This window comes from Daucus carota, chromosome 7, assembly GCF_001625215.2.
Source record: "Daucus carota subsp. sativus chromosome 7, DH1 v3.0, whole genome shotgun sequence".
Taxonomy (NCBI): Eukaryota; Viridiplantae; Streptophyta; class Magnoliopsida; order Apiales; family Apiaceae; genus Daucus; species Daucus carota.
The window spans coordinates 34,671,143-34,692,362 of NC_030387.2; the positions used below are offsets into that span (position 1 = coordinate 34,671,143).

The window sequence follows — 21,220 nt, forward strand, 5'->3', positions numbered from 1 at the left end:
ACAAGATTTCCATTCCAGACCCGTGAATCTCCCTGTCGATGCTTATAACACTAGTATATATTTTCAAATTACTTGGAAATGTATGATCATATCCGACTCAATTAGGTTTTATTCGTTTGAGAAAACCACTGATGAAGTTTCTGATAATGTTATTGGAATCTCTCAATTTCTTACAATTTTCAGAGGCAAAAATTCGAGCTTCAATGGAATTATCATGCATATATATGTAGAGGGTCCTGACATAGGTATTTTAATAGTATATATTTAACGAAAAGAAAATGTTATACAATTTCATATATGAGTGCTACTATATCCAGCAAAAAAATTGTCTAATCTTTCAATTTTTCACATGCAGCGCTTTTTCTTTAACTAAAATTTCACAAATGTCATTCACGAATAAATATTCAGATCAGATTATGACAAATCAAGTAAACTACAACGACATTATTTACGAATAAATTTGACTGTATTAAATTTATGAAATATTCAAGAATCAAATCCTCTACCTCTTGAAAGTCTTGTACAATTAAGATTATACTATTTGAAACTTTGCTGTCCAAGATGGCCTAAACATTAGCATGTGGCTTGTATCATATATGGTAGTTAGTTCCTTCAAGTGAGTTTCCTAGGAAGTAATGGTGCTAAACACAAATATAGAAGCTTATCATCTCTACAGGCTACACAGATTGAGAAATGTTAATGGAACATCCTTAGTTGTAAAACTTCTGATAATCCCCTTGAGTATCTACTGCACGTGAAGTCTCTATAATTTCTCATGCAATAGAAAACAGTGGGGTCTAAAGCCAGCCTTCTTCTTTTGTTCCCTTCCCAACCTCCAACTCTCAAGAATCTCCCCCACTCTTCTCTATTTCCCTCTTTACTTTCCCTCATTTCTCTTTGCTCTTCCTAAGCCCCCTCCATTCTCTATACTCCTTATCTTTTTTATCTTCCAAACTACCAATGTCTCCACTTATGACCCTCTTAACTTTCACCATCCTGTCATTTCTTTTGAATGATGTTGCAGTGATCAGCAGTGCTGGTGTTAGTGCTGCAGATTCCGCGGTCCACGGAGAAAAGGAAACCCTCCGGTTGAGCAAACTGGAATGGAATTATCACAGGATCAGCAACAACCATCCAAGTTTGTTGTCTCTGGAAACAAGTGAGTTGTTTTGTTGTTCATTATTAGCATTGATTGGTTTACTTTAGCTGTATTCTTTTTTATTCTCAAATATATCTTCTAAACTACTTTTGAGCTTTATGAGTGAGTGCTAAGTAACTATTAACATAAAGCTAGTTAGATAACTTAGGAAATAATGTTGTAATATATTAGAATTTTAGGTACTGGCGCCTAGCTAATGAATTATAAACTGTGCATGCATAAAGATGTATCATGTATAATATGGATTGGATCAGTTCTCACTAGCTTGGACTTCAGGGACAGAGAGAGGGGCAATTATTTTAGAAATGCAGCACAGAGATAACTTGTTAAAGCCTATTCGTGACTGGAACCAAAGGCTTCAAAAGCACCTTATTGATGATGATATCCGTGTTCGTTCAATTCAGTCTCGAATTAGAAAGAGGGTAACTGGTAAATCACAAGTGGTTTCAGAAGCTGAGATTCCCATCACTTCTGGTGTCAAGCTTCAGACTTTAAATTATGTTGTTACAGTTAATTTGGGTGGTGAAAACATGACTCTGATTGCGGACACGGGGAGTGACCTGACATGGGTTCAATGCCAGCCTTGCAAATCATGTTATGATCAACGAGAGCCTCTCTTCAACCCCTCTGTATCTCAGTCATATCAGTCGGTTCCTTGTGGTTCCTCCAGCTGTAACTCCCTACAATTTGCCACGGGAAATTATGGGATATGTGGAACCAATCCTCCAACATGTCAATACGTTGTCAACTATGGTGATGGTTCATACACTCGTGGAGAGCTTGCCCGTGACAGCCTCCTCCTTGGAAACACACCGGTTAAAGATTTTGTATTTGGCTGTGGACGGAACAATAGAGGCCTGTTTGGAGGAGTTTCAGGTCTTATGGGTCTTGGAAGGAGTGATCTTTCATTGGTTTCTCAAACTTCTGGTACATTTGGAGGACAGTTTTCCTACTGTCTGCCTGTAACACATGCTCAGGCGTCGGGCTCACTAACTCTAGGCGGGGATACTTCAGTTTACAGGAATTCTACACCGATTACTTACACTAATATGGTTCAAAACCCGCAGCTCTCAACTTTCTATCTATTAAATCTTACTGGAACTACTATAGGCGGGGTAGCTTTACAGTCTCCAGCTTTTGGTCAAGGTAACATACTGATTGATTCAGGGACAGTGATTACGAGACTCCCTCCATCGATTTATAGTGCTGTGAAGGCTGAGTTTCTCAAGCAATTCACAGGGTATCCTCAGGCGCCAAGATTCTCAATATTAGACACTTGCTTTAACCTTTCTGGATATGACGAAGTTAACATTCCTACGATGACTATGAATTTTGAAGGCAATGCTGAGTTATCTGTGGATGTGCAAGGGATTTTCTATTTTGTAAAGACGGATGGATCTCAAGTCTGTTTGGCCCTCGCAAGCCTCATGTATGAAGATGAGATTGGGATTATAGGAAATTACCAGCAAAAGAACAATAGGATTATATACAACACTGCCGGGTCGACACTGGGTTTTGCAAAAGAAACTTGCAGTTTCAATTAGTTCACATAGATAGTGACTGAAGGTGAAGAAGAGGGTTAGTCGTTGGGAATACATTTCTGCAAAGAAACACGACAAACTCCTTCGCTATGGGGGATATTATTAGGAGTCAATTTTTATTTTCGGGCACCAAAATCTGATCTGGGATTACGCCATAGATTAGTAAATTTAGTTTGTTAATTTGAAGAATGTTGTCTAAATGTGTTGTACTCATTCTGTCTGCAGAGTGTGTGTGAACTAAACTGTATATTCACATGTTAATAATATATTTTATTTATCTAAAACGGAATTAAACTACCAACATGACAAAGGATACCATTTAATATACCAGGATTTTTTGAAGTAAACAAAGTTATACTAATAAAGCTCAATTACAGATGCAAATGACAATATTGTCAGAAAATGTAGAATCTGTAAGAAGTTACAGACTTGAAACAAAGAATTCGAGTACACAGCGGACCTACAATTTAGAACTCAGATTCAAAGATTCTGAATTGTGCAATTCTTAATTAACCCTAGTCCTGCATCAGGCAAAAATCTAATTATCTCACTGCTTCCACATGTTGGGCAACAAGAGAACTACCAGCTTCTAAGAGATACCAAGCAACAATTTCAACGGGAATTAGGGATCTTTATGCAGTTCAAATTGATTTCAACACTGATTTTGAAGTAGATACTAGCTATACGTATACTAATCTCAACTCCCTGACTGATTCCAGACACGATCATCACACAGAAAACAGAACTTCAGACACGCATCACCAAGGATTTCAATTAACAAACAAGCTCCTCGTCCGCTCTCTTCTATTCCCAGAATATTGCGTATAAGAGCAGCTTCTCTTCCATAGTAAAACTTCTTACCTGAAGGAATTTTTGTGATAGATTGTCCCAAGCCAGAGTACCATATTACTGGTATAAAATGTATGTCTAAACAGGAACATCTAGTTTAGTATTGAACCTACTTCTTGCAATCAACCTACTGCAATTTTATGTGCACTAGAAAACATAAGAAAGTAATTGCTGATAGAAGCTGTCAATGACCAGGACTCGCCAAATACAAAATTTTGAAATATTATTTAATATAATTGAACTCGTAATTTACTGACATAGGATATTCTGATCTTTATACTTTAAACTGAACACTACAGGCGAATAGCAGAATTTTAAAATCATTACAAATTTATAGAATTTGAGCTTAGGCATGAATTGCAAAAAGGAATGACCAGCTCAGCAGATCTTTTCTAAGAGGCTACACTTCCTCATTTGTGATGGGCATGATACATGTAATTTCACTGTTGCTAGAGTAGATGTAAGTATAAGAGTATGCAAAAACTATACTACAAATCTGCATAGCCCGGGTCAGAATTTGATAAATTCTAAGCGGTTGGCGAGTGTAGTTTCCCGGAACTTTCATCCACAAGCTGCAAAAACTATGTCCCGGTAATGAGTGAGGCCATTTCCATGTTCTCGGAAATCATGGTATCAGCCTTTTTGGGAGTCAGCATCTCGCTTGGAAGAATATTTTCACTGGGATCACCTGTGGGTATTAGAAATAGAAGCCCGATTGGAAGAAGTCTAAGAATGCTCCGGATTAAAATGGCCAGCCACAGGTTGTCAAATTGTGTCCGGGTGATATTCAGAATGTGGAGAAGAAGGCCACCAGCCCAAGAGGATGTGAGAATCCCAACATGATCAATCGACATAAGCAGAGCAAAGAAAGTGCCTTCTATACCTGAAGGACAAAGCTTAGAACTGAGGACAAGAATAGGCATCCACTTAAGACGACCAATAATTTTGTGAAAGAACTCATCAAATACAACAAAAAGGAAATCTGGTACACCAAATCGCAAGTTTATTCTTAAAACCAATATCAACTCCAACAGCCCTGAAGCACAATATAGCAATTGCGACCAAAACAGTACTTGACGGAAAGGGTGACTTTTAAAAATATTCTGATAAAGAAGAACCCCCACTAGGGAGCCAACTGCACCAACAGAGAATACGGATCCAATAACCTCCTGCATAAAAGGATGACAAATGATAAAGTCGGTTTATGTAGTTGAGCCTACATATATTGTTAAAGGTTTGCAGAAAGATAACAACTTACAGACTTCTTGATAATAATTAACTAAACCTATTTAATATGAACAATTGAACACACGCTATCTAAGAAAATAAATTCTTTACAGTTCAGTTTTGTCGGATTTTGTGTAACTGCGCAACTACACATGATATAGTAGACTTTGTGCAGGCGGTCAATTCAGCTATCATTTATATTCTTTCAACACTCATTCTACTTTGTATTAGTACTCTTATATATCATAATCATTTTCGAACTGCTAGTAAAGTGTTCCTAATGAAAAAAAGGGAGAACAAGTATATACCTGGGAAAAAGACGGGCCTGCTTTGGCATCTGTATACCAATAAAACATCCCTTCATGAATGTTTATGCTCACTGCAAGTGATATGTACATATATAAACACGGTCTCCAAATATGTCGGGATTTCAGGGCTGTCCACATTGCCCTTCCAGCATCCATAACTTTTTGGTTCACCTATTTTAGAACAAGCTGTTATTGTAAACACAGTCTAGTACTCTAGTCTCATGTAAAATAATAGAAAAGTGCAATCTTACCCGTCTATAGCCAACACTATGGACACGGGGTTCACGGAGTATCATTCCAACTAAAACCACCAGTCCACAAGGGATTGCTAGGATTCCAAATACACCCTGCAAATGAAGGTCAATTGTTAGTGGTCAACAGGAACCTCTGACCTGAAGACTGAATTAAATTTGATGCACCCTTAAATCTCAGCTAAGATATGACTACAGATTTAAAACCATAAAAAAAAACTGGAATTGATATCCATAGCCTTAAAGAGAGTAGAATAAACCTTCGGCCCAACTATATGAACAAGAAAGCCACTGATCAAAAATCCAACCAGTGCACCTGTAGAGGAGCTAACACCACACAAGCTCTGCATGTCACCAGCAAGTGAAGGATGGCTTATACTGTTCTCTGTCACACATGCATCAATCGTCACATCTGCTATTGCTACCCCAGCACTACCGGCCATGAGAGACAGTATGGCAAATGTAAGGGTCAAATTCTTATGCAATGCCAATGTAAGCATGGCAGCAACACCAATAACACCTAAAATCAACAGGGTACGAATTTGTGAATCATCTGCAAGTACAAGAAGTCCTATATAATTTGTTTTTTACGAGTAGTACTATATAATTCATTTATTAAATTCCCTTGCTGACTTTTTTGTTGGCAAGTGTGTGGGAGGGGGTGCTAGTGAGTAGTGACACAAACATCTGACTAGTGCAGCATGAACATGAACATTTTACTAGATACAAAAAGAAAACAAACACTATCTCAGGTTACATATTCAGGTCCCTAGCTAAACAAGTTAGTCTAGTCTTTAGTATCTGATATGCTGAATATTGGCCACATTTTTTTGTATGCAGGTAGTATCTCTTTCTGCCAAATTATAGTACATTTGTACCTCTGGACTGATGACAGGTTAAATATGCATAACAAAGCAGTCATCTCCCTGAAATTAAGCCACTACAACATACATTCACATTTGTTCAGTCGCTCATCATTATCATCAATGTACTAAGTTACACATTAAGCAGGCTTTGGCCGATTGTATCAGACAATGAAAATCACTACCTCACTTACTAAAGAGGGCTTATCCATATATCAATGTGACATACGAAGAGTGACACAATGATTGGTTTGTAGTCGATCTTTTTGTAAATCCCAAGTTTTGATGATGACACACTTTAGCAAGCTATTATCTTTTTCAGCTTAACATAATGTATTTACTCTGTTACAGCCTGCTATATTGTATTGACAATCTAACCCTGCAGGATTTATAAGTAACAGATAGATAGCAAGCTATTTTAGCTTGACATACTGTTATAGCCTGCTGCTTTGTATTTCTAACCTTGTGTTGCAGGAATTTTACTATAACAGAATTATAGCGAGCTGTTTTATGATAGCAAGCTATAATAGAGTCCTACCAGAAGCAGAACACTTCAAAGATTGCAGCTGTTGACTTCTACAATTTATAGGACTTAAGGTGTACGTTTTCTAATCTGAATATGAGTTAAATATACATATTATAAGCTCAGATTATTTAAATGAAAACGTTTCCTAAATTCAAGGAAGTGGTTATGCTTTAAACTTATCTTTTTCAAACACATTTCCTTATCCCATTTTAATAGGGACTGTTGCTTCAAACGTCTTTCTAAAACTCAGTCTTCTATTTCTATGGAGTATAATATTGAACTAACAACCTGCAACGTTCACTTGTGCAACGTTCATGGAGGTTTGTTTCAATATAGCCGTTATAGTTTTCAGTATATATACGGCTTGCTGTTTTCAAGTATAGTTAACAACTCACCATCTTGAAAACATTCTGAAATTCTCTTCTGAGCTTATATCGTGTGTTTGATTCATATCTTATTAGAGAATATAGTTTGAGTTGTAATCTCTCATTGTTATTCAAAGTTGTATTTGATTAGTCACTAAAGCTAGCGGGGTTCTAAGTATAGAACAAAGGGGGAGTTAGATAGAATTAGTCTTCACAAGGTCTGAGGTGCTAAGGTTCGAGGAACAAGGTGAATTCAAGGAGGGAAGCTCAAGGAATTCAGAGGTTCAAGAACAGGTGCACAGGGGGCTAAAGTGTCGAGCTGTTTTCTGTCTGCTCAAGGTTTCAGCAAGCTGCTTTAGGTGACTGGGTAAAGGGAGATATATTATTATTCTGTAATTGTTGGATTTTCAGTAATAATATATTCTCTTACCAAGTTGGTAAGGGACCAGGACGTAGACCATTAGACATAGGGGTCGAACCTGGCTAAAATTGCTTGTGTCTGATTTATATTTCTGCAATTTACTGTTTTGCATAATAGCCTGCTATAATCACACTTGATCTGAAAACAGTAAGCTGAAATATTCGGTAAAGTTTAAAATTGATATAGTCAGCCATTTACACCTATTCAACCCCCCCCCCCCCCCCTTCTAGGTGTATTTACACTTTTCAGCTGCGGTATGTTCAGATATATGTATAGGTGAACATAATATTCAACTTAATATATCAACCACATAAAAAAAAATTGATAACTCTTCAACTCAAAGTTCATGTATTCTATAGTCTCCACTCTCTTCACCTACTACTAGATACCCTGCTTAACACTTGCTGCAATGGATTGTCAATTTGATTCTAATTTTATTAGCATATTACCCGAATCAGGAGCACAAATTTGTTAATCAGTAGGAAAGGGGAGGAATCATCTGTAGAAGTCCTAACAAACTAGCCATACCCATCCCGGAATCTTGAACTACCAAGATACCATAAATGTTCGGTTGACTTTTCATTATAATCAGCTAAAATAACACATTAAAGAATCACAGTACAAAACCACAATTTGATTCACTACATTCACACTGCAATACTAAAAATATGGAAAATTTACCAGCAAACAGGAAATAGGGGCGCCTTCGATATCCAGCAATGGGAATCACATCAGTCAAAATACCCCAAACAGGCTTAATTATCCAAGGAATTTGAACTAAACCAAGATAGACTTGAGCTTCAGAAGGCTGTAATTTCTGCACATCTTTCATATAATACTGTATGCTAACCTTATTCAAACCAATAGCAACCCCCTGATTAATACCATACACAATAATCACACCACACACAAAGCTCCATTTCAACTCCTTGCCAAGCATTCTAAACCAATAAACAGGCCCCATTATCAACCCCAAAATTCCCTCTTTTTGTTTCTTCTCTTTTTGCACTTGTGGCCCATGATTCAGTGCTTCTTCTTCTTCCATTGCTCAATATATATGTATATCTGTGAGTATAGATCAAGAAGTTAACTATTCTTAAAAAAGAACAGAAACCCAGTTGAGAAAGTGTGATTTCCTAATCTGGGTTGCTGAAATTTAGTCAAGAAAGTGAAATTGTTTTGATCTAGGTAGATTGGTACAAACTGGGCAGGTCAATAATAAGATGTAATGAAATTAGAAAAAAGAGTCTAAAAATCTACTAAATCTGTATAGAATATACAATGGCGGGGAGGACAAGTCAAGTCAATTCTTTTTTCTGTTTTAATCCTTTTTAATACTTCAAATTTTATTGTATTATATACGTTGGTACAGAAACCCACGTTTAAGATCCGTTTTTTAATTTTCCGACGGTAAACGCAGTTGCAGAAATTTTTATATCTCAAACAGTCACACGTTCGCAATTCAATTTTCGCTTATCTCTTTTATTAAAAATTGAAAAATATTTGTTTATAAAACTTTTTTGTTCCCTAAAAATGTCTGCACTGTTGTTATTAATATAGGTGACATCAATTAAATATTACCTATTAAAATAGGGAAAGAATTATAAATAACTTTTAGATACCTACCATTTTATATAATTAATATAAAGTGATTATTTAAGAAAAGAATAAACCAATGGACTTCTCTTGTAAGATTCACTTTGTACTATGGAGGATCTGCCTTTAAAACAAGCTTTTGGACTTCAGCCCATATTGCCTACAAGAGTCCAGCTTCTGGCAAACTCGTTGTACATATAACCTTGGTTGCTGATATAAATCTGGTTCTGGTCTGCAACACTCAGGGCCCATATGGGATCTTAATAGTTTATTTGCCAATGGACCGAAATCATAGTGGACTCTAGTACTCAAACATAAAAAAAAAGGAGCATAAGTGCAAATTTTCATAGCATGCACGATGCACCTTATTAAGTTGGCCATTTTTATTTTTAATTGTATTATTTAAGAAAAGACAAAATAATAGGATAAATGTATAATACATGATGGTATAGGCAGAAACAGTATTATGTAAATTGAAATTTTTTAAAATAGTTATTTCATCAAAATTAAACAAATTCCGGTTATTATTTTTATTAGGAGGCCATAACCAGTTACTTATCATGTGATCGCATGTTATTCCAGCGGTATTGACGTGATAATTTTAATGGAATCTGATAAGACCATACCTGTATGATCCAAGTGTATGATTAGACTAAGATGGTGAGTTCAGATATATATTATCCACCTATATCTTATCTGTGGGGATTTGATTAAGAGTAGAAATAAAAATAGAGAATTAGAATAAATGATATGGTAATGGAATTAATAAGAATAGGAATGGTATGGAATTAAGTGGGAAAAATATAACATCTAAAATGATCAAACGCTCTCTGTATCTGTACCGGTTGTACACTTAAAAAACCTACGCATATATTGAATTTTATTACTAGTAAAATTAACTGATGTTCTTTCTTCTCTTTCTTCTGAATTAAACTACACATCTGCTAATTTTAAGTGTGACGGACTGCATGTTATTCTGACGCGATTGACGTGATAAATTAGTAGTGAGTCTGACATGGTTAGTTTTCAAGTGTTTGACATAATTGGGACGATTGACGAATAATAATAACTTTTTATTTTTGATATATCGCATATTTGATCAACTAAAATAATATATATTCTAGACATTAAAATCATCCCATTCCAGATTTCACATAGCTTCAAGTGAAAATAATTTTTTTTAAAGGATTTTCTTATAAATATTCAAATTCAAAATATTTTTTATAAAAATATTACATCCTTTTCAAATATTTTATTAAAAAATTAAATTTTTGAAAATATTCACAAAAATATTGTATGCAACCGGTTGCAACTATACTTGCATGCAACTATATGCAACCCCTATGGAGTAATCAACTGAAGTTAGATCTAATTACAGATCGTATTTTTATAAATATTTTTTAAAACATTAGTATTTTTGTAAATATTTTTAAAAGATAGTAAAATCGTAAAAAAAATTAGAAAAAGTGATAATTTTGATAAATTTCCTAATTTTTATGATCTTTTTTCAAACGAGTTTTTCTTGTCATTTTAAATGAACTTTAAATAAAGTTACTCGTGCTCTATCTTGTGACATCAGAAAATATGTCAGATTAATAATTTTTAGATTTTCCTTTCTTGAACAAGAGTTTAATATATGGATAGTTTCTAGTATAGCAACTAAAATTTAATATTAATAATAATTCAAAACAGATCAAACTGAAACAGCAAATCTCTGTATATTACGATAGTATGGTATTTACATATTAAATTGAGCATACATACTTAAAAATTTTAACGCATGCAAAACTGACATGCGCACATCCATGAAACTCACGTGCCTATTAAGTTGTGTATGTAAGTCCACTTTGGAGTATTTCCTTTTCAGTATTGAGTCAATTTTAAAGTAACATAATGAAAGAAAAATACTATTTATATTGTGTGTGCACTTGAGACTATTAGTACTGTTAATTGTTAAAGTAAGCTTATATTTTGGGGAAGCTAGTTATAGTTGATCTTAAGACTTGCTTTAAGGATTATACAGTTTCCTTTTTTGGTTTACCTGTAATATTGAGGTCCTTAATGGATGATTAACCAGATAATTATGTTTTAATACAGAGTATGCCGACTTATACAACTTGATACGTAAAAGTAACATTTTACGAACACGCTTCTTTTTAGTTGTGCACCAAAAAGCCAAATTAGGCGGGCAGCTAATACAAGGTGTTGAGAATGACTTCTCCCTGGTCGGAAAAAACATTGCAATTGTTTCTTCCATGGTGGTAGTAAAATACAAATATGATTATTATAGCCCTCTCCCAGTATCTTAATAAATTGATTAAGACTTGAGTTTTACATATAATATTAAATTAATATTTTTTATATTTAATTATGAATATGTGGACAAAATAATGATCAAAAGATTTTTTTCCAAAATAAAAATTAAACATATATTTTAATGCACAAAAATAAGATTTAATAATAATATTTTCATTATGTGATAAAAAAAGTGTGTTAAAAAATCGAATATCTCTATTTAGGAACCGAAAAAGTAATCAAAAGATATTTGAGAATACGAGTGTCAATCAAAGGGTGCTTTACCCTTTCTTAATTTGTTAATAAGAGAAGATTATGTTTCTCCTTTTTAGTCTTTTACTCAAAACTTCAAAAATGTGGTTCTGCGTTAAGATAATGGTCTTTCGTGACAGTAATGATAATAAGACTCAATATTAACTCATAAAAGCATTTTATTCACATAATTACAAGTCGTATATGCTTGTACAGACTTTACTTTGTAGTACACTTATCTGAGTGTAGAAAGTCACGTATTCACGTAGATAAACGTTTTTAGCACCGAGAAATTAGTAGGAAAAGAAACAAGGATTACGAAATAATGGTTGCGTTATTCGAAAAGATGAGCCGCCAGTCAAAAATGACGAGCCGAAGCATAGTCAAATTGCACTATGCTTTCACTTATAATAACACACGAATGAATCACCAACAATTCTCTTCGTATCATTTACTCATATTTTTATACTTTGATTTTTGGCTTCGGCGGGCGGCCCGCCAGCGAGAATTGTGTTTTTGTACTACACCGCAAGTCTACATTTATAGTGGTCACTCCAAGTAGTCTTACTCATTTTATTATTTTCTTGCTTTTTATTCCTCAGTCGCCAAAATGATAGTCACTTTTTAAAGTTTCCGGTATGAATTAGTGATGGGCTATAAATATCCCAGCTCAAGACTAATGACTAAAACTTAATATGAAAACAATTTAACATTATTTTGATTATAGTATTTAAACTTCAGCGAATGACGTCTGATGCTGCCACTGTTTAATTGCTTAATTTAATATATAGCATAAATATTTAAATCTTTCCACAGTTTTGTTCGAACCTTAAGTCCTTAATGATAACATTTTAAAATAACATGTGTAAGTAATAAAATTAAATTAGACGTGGAAAGCAGCCTTTTCATCATCACGTGTCAGCTGTGAGGTGCTGAAAGTTGTAAATAAGAGGCGGGGGAGGAAAAGGGAGCTCGGCCCAGGGAGGTTTTATGTAGCAATCTCAATCATAATGATCCGATCACTGAGACTAAAAATTCCGATTTGCCTACTGGTAAATAGTATATTTTATTTTTGAAATTTTTTATAATATTTAATATTAAAACATGTTACTATCGAGAACAATATATAATTGTCAATACACTATATGATGTCGGTCAATATAAGGGATCTTTTGATTAAGTTTCAAAAAAATTATATATTATTTATAATAAATAAGATAGATTAAAAATATAAATAGGTGATAATATATAAATTATTAAAGTATTCGGATAAATGACTTATAATTTCTCTATATGTTTACTTAGAATGTATAATAATTTAAATAAATAAAATGTTGATAAAAAGTATGTTGAACAAAATGCAAGTTAAAAAAAGTAATTTTCTCAATTTTCACTCGTCTATACATGATTTTATAATACTTCTACTTTTTAGATAAACAAGTTAAAAAACACATAAGTCCATTTTTCTAGGAAAGGAGGTCCCGGCTTCTGATCGACGACAAACAGGCACGAGTCTCTGCCGAGCTTGAGTATGCAGCAAGGCAGTTAATTAAGTTTACCAAAGCCAATGTTTGAGGGGTTGGGGTTGGCAAACTAGATATTCAGTAGAACACACTCAATATTATATGATGGGGCAGAGTCGCACACTAATCTCCATCTGGTGCAACTAGATTTAAGGATATATAAATGGTATAATTACAAAAGGACACACAAAGGTAGAGATGGTTGGCAAGCAAAACAAAATACACATCGATAATTACAGTTCATGTGTCGGTATCGTTTGGATGGCATCGATAGCGATATGTAGCAAGATTTAGGAGAAGAATCAGGAATTTTTTCATTTCTCATCATCAGTACTTATAGTATTTGTTGGATGATGATTACTTACAATTAATGCTATATTAGTACGTTTAGCTAACCGGCAACATTAATTTTTTCGACATTAGTTGAGCAAAACGCGGCCCTCTCTTTTTCTGTTTGATTATTAGATATACCATTTTAATTGTTATGTTTGGCTTTCGAATGTTCAAATTGATTAAATTTTGACTGAAATTTATATATACTATATTTTTTTAAAAAAAATATTATAACATTATAAAGTGCATACAATATATTATAAAATGTAAATTTTACTTTTTTAAAATAATAACAAATTTGTTCAATATGCATGGTCGAAAATTGGTCAATTTGACCGTTGAAAATCAAAACAGGACAATTAAAATGGGAAAGAGGGAGTACTACTCGTATAATTAATTTTGTTATTTTTGGATAATTATATACACAAATTCGAAGATAATTAGTTTCACTGATACTACTTACTATTTTGTGTTGTGCCGCAATATTAAAACTGAGGAATGTGATTTGAATATCAGTGGTTCAGTGTCGAAAGTTGTTATATCAAACTTATTGAGATGACACCCAGTTAATAAAACAAAAATTTATTGTATATAAAGTATACATTAAAAAAATTTACAATTGCTTGAATTCACTATTGCCGAAAAAAACTAGTCAACCGAATATGCGGGCTGATAATAGCTTTTGATAGGACCCGCCGTGGATTAATGCAGTCGGGTAACCATAACCAAGAAACTAACTGATTTCTTTAAAAAAAAAAAGAAACTAACTGATGTAAAATGAGGCGACTATGATCTTGTGTTAAATCAAGTTAGCACAACCACTAATCTCAATTTAACGTAAGATTAGTGTGTCGCGGCCTTAACCAGGCAATTTCGTGGTTAATTTAGGTCATTTTTGATATATAATTAATGACTAATGACATTATCTTGTAGCTACAGCCTACAGAATTTATTTTATTGAATTTCTCATTTGAAAAAATTACATGCCGACTAACCTACTTAGCGAACCACCATTTACTTTTAATGTGTCATGTTACCGCTGACGTACGAAGTTTAGAAATATGTATTTCTTGTTTAACTTATTACCAAATCTGCATTGTTGAATGTGACTTTTATTTGACAATCTGTATTTTTTGAAATAAATAAATTAAGAAGTTGATAGTTAGATATTATTGGCGCTTCGTCGTCACTGGTATGTAAAAATAATTTGATCCACTTAGACCATTTATAACTGTATTAAAAATAATTAAAATATAATATAAATAAAAATATACCGTAGAGATTATGTAAAAAATCAATTTCAATTAAATAATTCTCTTATATGTAATTTTAGCTAACTTGATTATATTTCAACAATCCTAGAAACTGGAAAAAGATTACACATGTTTCTTTTATCATATTCAAATAATGTATTTTATTTATAAAATTTGAAATAATAATATAATATTATTTTTTTAAAATATGGAAAACTAATACCGACAATATTAAAATATCTTATATTTTCAAAATGTCATTTTATGCAACCATTTTAGCCTACCCGTTCCTCTTGCCCTTTAGGCTGTGTTCACTTGGATGGAATGGAATGAGGGGAGAATGAAATGAAAAATTATATAGAAATTTTATGGAGAAAGAAGAAAGTAAGAGCTAATAGTGACTAAATATGAATAAATTTAATTTTTTTTGTGGTAAAGATTGTAAAGAAATATGATGTAGAGATGGAATGAGCATTCCTTCCACATGTGGGATAGAATTCTAGTTAAAATAGTAGGAATGGAATGATTGAAGGAATGAAAATTGTATACATTTTCTTTGATCAACACCATTTTTGAGTATAAAATTCATTTCATTCTCTCTAAGTGAACACAACCTTAGTCTTTACTCTCCAAACTGATTCGTGGCAAGGTTTAGTTTAGAGTTAGATAATGTGGATGTGTTTTTTTTTTTTTTAAATCAGGCTTGATCTAGTTGGTAGTTATTGGTTGTTCCCTCTAAAATAAACTATAATAAAAATATAAAAACAATACTCTCGTCCATATATAATTGGTTGTGATGCGTGATTATTGAATCTTTTGGAATATCTGCTAAATGTTGTGCTCATTATAAATGCTATCTTCTGTGGTACATACGTGATACACTATCTCATGCACACTTAATCGAAAATTAGTTATAAATAAAAATATAAAATAAAATGTGAAATTCCACTCCACTGTAATAATTTTGTTATCAAAAAATTAAGACCACCCTTGATTTGCTATATTTATCGATATTTTAAAGATTTGTAAGAATAACCTACATCATTTATCACCTTATCAAAATGATATATTTAATTTATGATAACATGAAATGATATAATGTTCGTGTGACAGTTCGCGTCAAATTCAAGTTTTTATCTAAAAATCCGGGTCAAGTCACGATATTCGAATCTATATATCATCACAAATACAACAACTCGGATAATTCACAAGAGAGCGGACTTATATATGAACTCGAGTCTTTTTTAGAAATGGGTCAAGTCTCGACATTCTAATCCAAACCAAAATATAACAAGATAAACATAACAATTTGGATTACTCACATATTCATCACAAAAATTTAAAAGATGATTTGGTAGTATATTCGATAATCATTTTATACTTATAAATTATGAGAAATCTCAACACTACTCCATAGAAGGTGAGTGTTACGATCTGTAACAAAATTCAGCTCCTTACAAATTCAACAAATTTTATTATTAATATTTTATATTCATTAGCAATTTATTAAAGTCATGAGAGATACTCTTTGTTTGGAGATACTCCTATATTATTATTTTTATAAATGCAGGAGCTTTTATCAGAATTTTATATAAAGCTAAACCAAACTCTAGTTTTATTTAAAAGTATACAATTTATCCAATTTTTATAATCAAAGAAATCCAGAATATATGTGGAAATCTAATACAAATTTAATTCAAAATACACCTAATTCCTTTACCATTAAAACAACAACAAAAAATTATTAAAAATTAGTCAAATCAAATCTCGAGGAATAAATAAACAACCACCACCACCTAGCTGAAGTGCTGAACCGTGACCCAAATTGGTAAATTGGGGATGCAAATAGTAGCACCGCAATAATAACACACGAGAGATGTTCCCACATAAAAAGGTCGAGAATCAGCATCAACTTACAAGCGAAATGAAACACCACATAACCCAAAACCACAACTAGCCAGGCGAGTCTTTTTAAAACCCAAGGCCAAGGCCACCCATACTATTCCAAACACAAAACACTCGACCCTTTCAGCCGGCTGCTCAACTCTTTCCTCTATTTAGCCAAGTCTCGCTCACTTGATTCCAAATTTTTCATTCTCCTTATAATCCTCACTTCTTGGAGCTTGTAGAGTTGTAGACTTGAGTAGTATCATATCTTTTTTCTTCAGTTCTCTCATTTTCTAGTATTCTCGTTATAGCAAATAGTAGTGGTGGTCAATTCTGATGGCTAAAAAAAATACAGCGAAAGCTAAGAAGGATGCTAGCAATAGTAGCAGCAGCAGCTCAGGGAGCAACAGCCCGACTGCCAAGACAAAACGGACTCGAAAAAGCGTCCCGCGGGACTCCCCTGCCCAGCGCAGCTCTGTTTACAGGGGTGTCACAAGGCCAGTCTAATACAAATATTTCACTTCAGTGACTTATAAGTTCTTTTAGTTGGTGCTTTCCTGGATTGTATGTTTTATGTTTCTAAAGTATGTTCTGTTTTATGATCATTCCAGGCATCGTTGGACGGGGCGATACGAAGCTCATTTGTGGGATAAGAATTGCTGGAATGAATCTCAGAGCAAGAAAGGAAGACAAGGTAGATCAAAATCACTTATTGGGTCATTTTTTATGGACTAAATTACGACTAAATTACTGATCATATATGTTTAACTTGTTGGTCGGTGCTGCTGATCTCTGTGCTGAAATTCAACTGAAAATGCAGTTTATTTAGGTAAATTAAATTTTTTTTCTTGATTAATAAGTACACTGAGATGAGGGTTTAGTGATATACTAATGCTAGTGCCTGGCTTGGGTTTATGATAAACCAGGGGCCTATGATGATGAAGCCGCTGCAGCACATGCCTATGACTTGGCAGCATTAAAGTATTGGGGACAAGATACAATTCTCAACTTCCCAGTAATTTTTTTTAGCTTTACTTTTGTCCAATTTTGAATTTTATATACTTTTCCGTCATAAAAATGTTCCGATTTCTTGAGATTTTCCCCGCTGTTGGATTTTTGCAGCTAGCAACTTACGAGGATGAAGTTAAGGAAATGGATGGACAGTCCAAGGAAGAGTACATTGGATCACTAAGGAGGTGTGTGCATTTGAAACATACTTCACATACTTACAGTTCTGCATTAGTTAACTATGAACAAAAGTTAAGCTTGAGTTTCCTCAATCTTGTTGCAGAAAAAGTAGCGGTTTCTCCCGTGGGGTTTCTAAATACAGAGGTGTTGCAAGGTACATATGATCATAATATGTAGTAATTATTATGAATTTCTTTGCGATTTTCGCGATTTTTCCGGAGATTCCTCTCCCATTGGAAAAACTAGACCTGCAAAACCAAAATTCTGTAAGAAGAGTAAAATAAGCAATATGAAAATGCAGTTTCAGATATCGTAAAGTGTGTAATTTATGTAAAGGTTCTCTTTAGTTTATTCGGGTGGCAGATCTGAATCTGTTACTTGCTCTTGCCAAGTGCTCTGCTATTCCCATTTTGTTCATGTTGAAATTTAAACTGATTTCATATGATCACGCTAAAAGGCGCGTGAGATTCTGGACAATCTTATTTGATTATATAATATGAATATTAAAATTGATAATTATTTTAAAAAGTGAACAATTCTTCTCATTATTCTCGTATACAAATTGTCGTCTCTGTTTATATAAATACCGGTAAAAGCTTTTAAGCAGAACAAGTGAAAAAATACACGAGAAAACTTGAAAATTTTCAAGTGGGCATCTCTCCATAATTATATGGCCGGCATATAAATTTTGACGGTGTGTTGATGTGTGTAGGCACCACCATAATGGAAGATGGGAGGCTAGGATCGGCCGAGTTTTTGGCAACAAATATCTCTATCTCGGAACTTACGGTACTCATTATTACTTTAATCTCTGATTAACTTTACTCAGATCTTTGCTCACTTATTTTAATCTCCCTACTTAGCTTTTTTCGGATCTTTGGTCACCAACTCCATCAACTCGTGATATCCACCCACACCCTCTGAACATTTCAGTAGATCACATCGCATTCTGCACGCATTTGTTTAATCCCATGGTCTTGCTTATAAATGGTCAGCATGATTAGGATTTAGGAATCCCTATCACTTAACTTTTTCGAAATTATTCCAATCAGCACAACAAGTTCCGAAATTAAGTACTCCCTCCGTCCCATAATAATAGCTCGAGTGTCTTCTGAATCTTCGTATGAAAATGAATAAATTCTGAAACTTTAATATTCTAATTCAACACTCAATCTCCCTGTCCACCTAACTAGTGTCATCTCAAATAATGGTGACTAATGGATAACACAGATATATAATCAATGTCAAACTTGCTCTTTATTTTGGAAGCAAATACTCCAGCCAATGCAATGCAGTTGGTTGGTATACAAGACCATCTACATCTTGCAAATCACCAGTTTCCAACCGTTTTGGCTTGCTACTTAATTATATTTATTTCTGCATTTCTCGCCCACCAATTTTACACTGTTTTTCGACCAACTTTTTCATCTCAATTACTAATTTATATCGTCTCAAATTTATGACTCAGAATTTGGGTTTTTATTTTATTCCAGCTACGCAAGAGGAGGCTGCAACGGCTTATGACAAGGCAGCTATAGAGTATCGGGGCCTAAACGCCGTTACCAACTTTGACCTTAGTCGTTATGTAGATTGGATCCAACCCGATCAAACTAATTCCAATTCAGACCCTTGGATCCAACCCGACCAAATTAATTCCAATTCAGACCCGATCCAACAATTCCCGAATCCTGAAGCTGAAGTGACCTCGTTAGAAAACGTAATTATTACAAAACAGGAATGTCCTACCAGTTCTCCTGAAAACTCAAGCTACAACGTTCCTCAAAATAGCGATAACAACACCTCAAGCTACAATATCCCTCAGAATAGTGATAACAACACGGCCACGTCTTCTGAATTCAGTGAAATGCTTGAAGGAACGTCGTCTGCACCGGAGTCTGACGTGCCACGCAGGAGCTTCCCGGATCACATCCAAACAGACTTTGGTTGTCATGACTTAGAAATATTCGGTGACTTGGTCCCATTTACATCCTCCATGTATGAGCTGGATATGATTATGTGATCCGAGATCAAACTTGAACATTTTTACAATATTGCTTTTGTAGTATTTCTTATACAATTTTTTATACTTTTTACCTTGTCCCTTATTAATTCACATGTAGATATAGTTGGGAAAAATGATTCATTTAAGAAGCAAAATAAAACAGCTGGTGGCATTCAAGTGCCGCCGCATTTATCTTGATAACAGATGACCGATTTCTATACTTATTCATAAGATTCTTTAGTTTAATATTGTATTTCTTGCCAGCTTAATTCATATTAATTCATTGTCTCTATCATATTTGGGGATGAGTACCAAGTAGAAGTGCCGAAAAGGAAACTCTCATGGGTGTTTGGATCGTGAATGAGAATGAGAATGGGGAATGTGAACGAAGGTTATCAGTGGAAGGAATGATTAACCTTCTATATGGTAATGAGATTCCATCTCGTGTCATAAAATTGTTAATTCAAATACCAAACACATGAATTTGAGATTCCGATTTTCGTTAATGGGGCTCATTAACTACGAACCAAACGTTTTTTTAGTGAACAACAGGTTGAATGAGTGAGACCCTGAATTTGGGACAATAGATGAGGGAGGTGTTGTGCACATGTGGAAGATAATGAAAACAACCGAAGTGGTGGTGACTATGAAATGGGATAGACATGGTCCAAGTTGTTCACCTTGCCTATTAGCTTTTCCCACTTGTGCATGTATGTGTTAGTGCCAAATCCGACCATATTTAAAGAACATATAAAATCTATCCAAAGTGATACTAATGGGGCATGGTCCATTTCGTAGATTAAAGATTTCAGAAGTCTATCTGTGTTCAGTTTGTAGCTTGCCTATTTTTGAAATTTTTGATACTTCTTGTATTTGAAATTTATTTCTTAACCATGAGGTTTTGCTCTTCTTATTATCTGTAATTCCTTAAGATTTCTAATAAATATTTAATTTGCAGCCACGTAATATCAGTTCCTTGTAATTTCTAACAAATATTCAATTTGCAGCTACATAGTCTCAATTTCCTGTAATTTCTTATAAATATTCAATTTGCAGCCATGTGAAGTGTCTGTATAAATCGACTAAATTCCCTACAATCTCTAAGCAACTTGATTTTGTTGATTTCTTTTAATTTGTCAATTTTTTAGAATTCCTAAAATTAAACCCGCTTAAAAGGTGATAGCAAAATTTTAATGGACTCGTAGAACTCAGAATTACTGATCAAGAATACAAGAAATTCTATTATATTGTCAATCGTTATTCAAAGAATATCTACTAGACGTTAACTCACTTTTGAAATTAATGAAGATACCGTAACTTTTAGTAAGTTAGTAAAGTAACCGGTTGACGTGTCAACTTCAACAATCCTCTCTATGCTCGT

General features: G+C 33.9%; 3 protein-coding genes across 3 annotated transcripts; 2 read left to right on the forward strand and 1 right to left on the reverse strand.

The window, feature by feature from the left end:
• Positions 1–835: 835 nt before the first annotated feature.
• LOC108193380 (aspartyl protease family protein At5g10770) lies at positions 836–2,984 on the forward strand. Its single transcript, XM_017359999.2, has 2 exons — positions 836–1,159; positions 1,436–2,984. The coding sequence occupies exons 1-2, from the start codon at positions 961–963 to the stop codon at positions 2,701–2,703; spliced, it is 1,467 nt and encodes a 488-aa protein (XP_017215488.1). The 5' UTR covers positions 836–960; the 3' UTR covers positions 2,704–2,984.
• Positions 2,985–3,753: 769 nt separating this feature from the next.
• Positions 3,754–8,815, reverse strand: LOC108193231 (probable folate-biopterin transporter 3). Its single transcript, XM_017359810.2, has 5 exons — positions 8,192–8,815; positions 5,596–5,855; positions 5,336–5,431; positions 5,085–5,255; positions 3,754–4,718 (listed from the first exon to the last, which is right to left on the reverse strand). Exons 1-5 carry the CDS (start codon positions 8,553–8,555, stop codon positions 4,131–4,133), a joined length of 1,479 nt encoding a protein of 492 aa, XP_017215299.1. The 5' UTR covers positions 8,556–8,815; the 3' UTR covers positions 3,754–4,130.
• A 7,775-nt stretch (positions 8,816–16,590) lies between these two features.
• LOC108193754 (AP2-like ethylene-responsive transcription factor At1g79700) lies at positions 16,591–19,930 on the forward strand. The gene is made up of 8 exons (XM_017360566.2): positions 16,591–17,146; positions 17,261–17,343; positions 17,470–17,478; positions 17,576–17,664; positions 17,772–17,845; positions 17,941–17,991; positions 18,550–18,626; positions 19,331–19,930. Exons 1-8 carry the CDS (start codon positions 16,986–16,988, stop codon positions 19,855–19,857), a joined length of 1,071 nt encoding a protein of 356 aa, XP_017216055.1. The 5' UTR covers positions 16,591–16,985; the 3' UTR covers positions 19,858–19,930.
• The last annotated feature ends 1,290 nt before the right edge of the window (positions 19,931–21,220 follow it).

What these genes read in the sequence shown, in the direction of transcription:
- LOC108193231 (XM_017359810.2), bottom strand. Translation starts at nt 8,555, where the DNA reads ATGGAAGAAGAAGAAGCACTGAATCATGGGCCACAAGTGCAAAAAGAG. An exon ending in TTCATATAGTTGGGCCGAAG is followed by an intron (nt 5,432 to 5,595) that starts GTTTATTCTACT and finishes CTTCATTTGCAG; the next exon opens with GGTGTATTTGGAATCCTAGC. An exon ending in ATAGTGTTGGCTATAGACGG is followed by an intron (nt 5,256 to 5,335) that starts GTAAGATTGCAC and finishes GTTCTAAAATAG; the next exon opens with GTGAACCAAAAAGTTATGGA.
- LOC108193380 (XM_017359999.2), top strand. Translation starts at nt 961, where the DNA reads ATGTCTCCACTTATGACCCTCTTAACTTTCACCATCCTGTCATTTCTT. An exon ending in TTTGTTGTCTCTGGAAACAA is followed by an intron (nt 1,160 to 1,435) that starts GTGAGTTGTTTT and finishes CTTGGACTTCAG; the next exon opens with GGACAGAGAGAGGGGCAATT.
- LOC108193754 (XM_017360566.2), top strand. Translation starts at nt 16,986, where the DNA reads ATGGCTAAAAAAAATACAGCGAAAGCTAAGAAGGATGCTAGCAATAGT. An exon ending in GTTTACAGGGGTGTCACAAG is followed by an intron (nt 17,147 to 17,260) that starts GCCAGTCTAATA and finishes TGATCATTCCAG; the next exon opens with GCATCGTTGGACGGGGCGAT. An exon ending in TACATTGGATCACTAAGGAG is followed by an intron (nt 17,846 to 17,940) that starts GTGTGTGCATTT and finishes ATCTTGTTGCAG; the next exon opens with AAAAAGTAGCGGTTTCTCCC.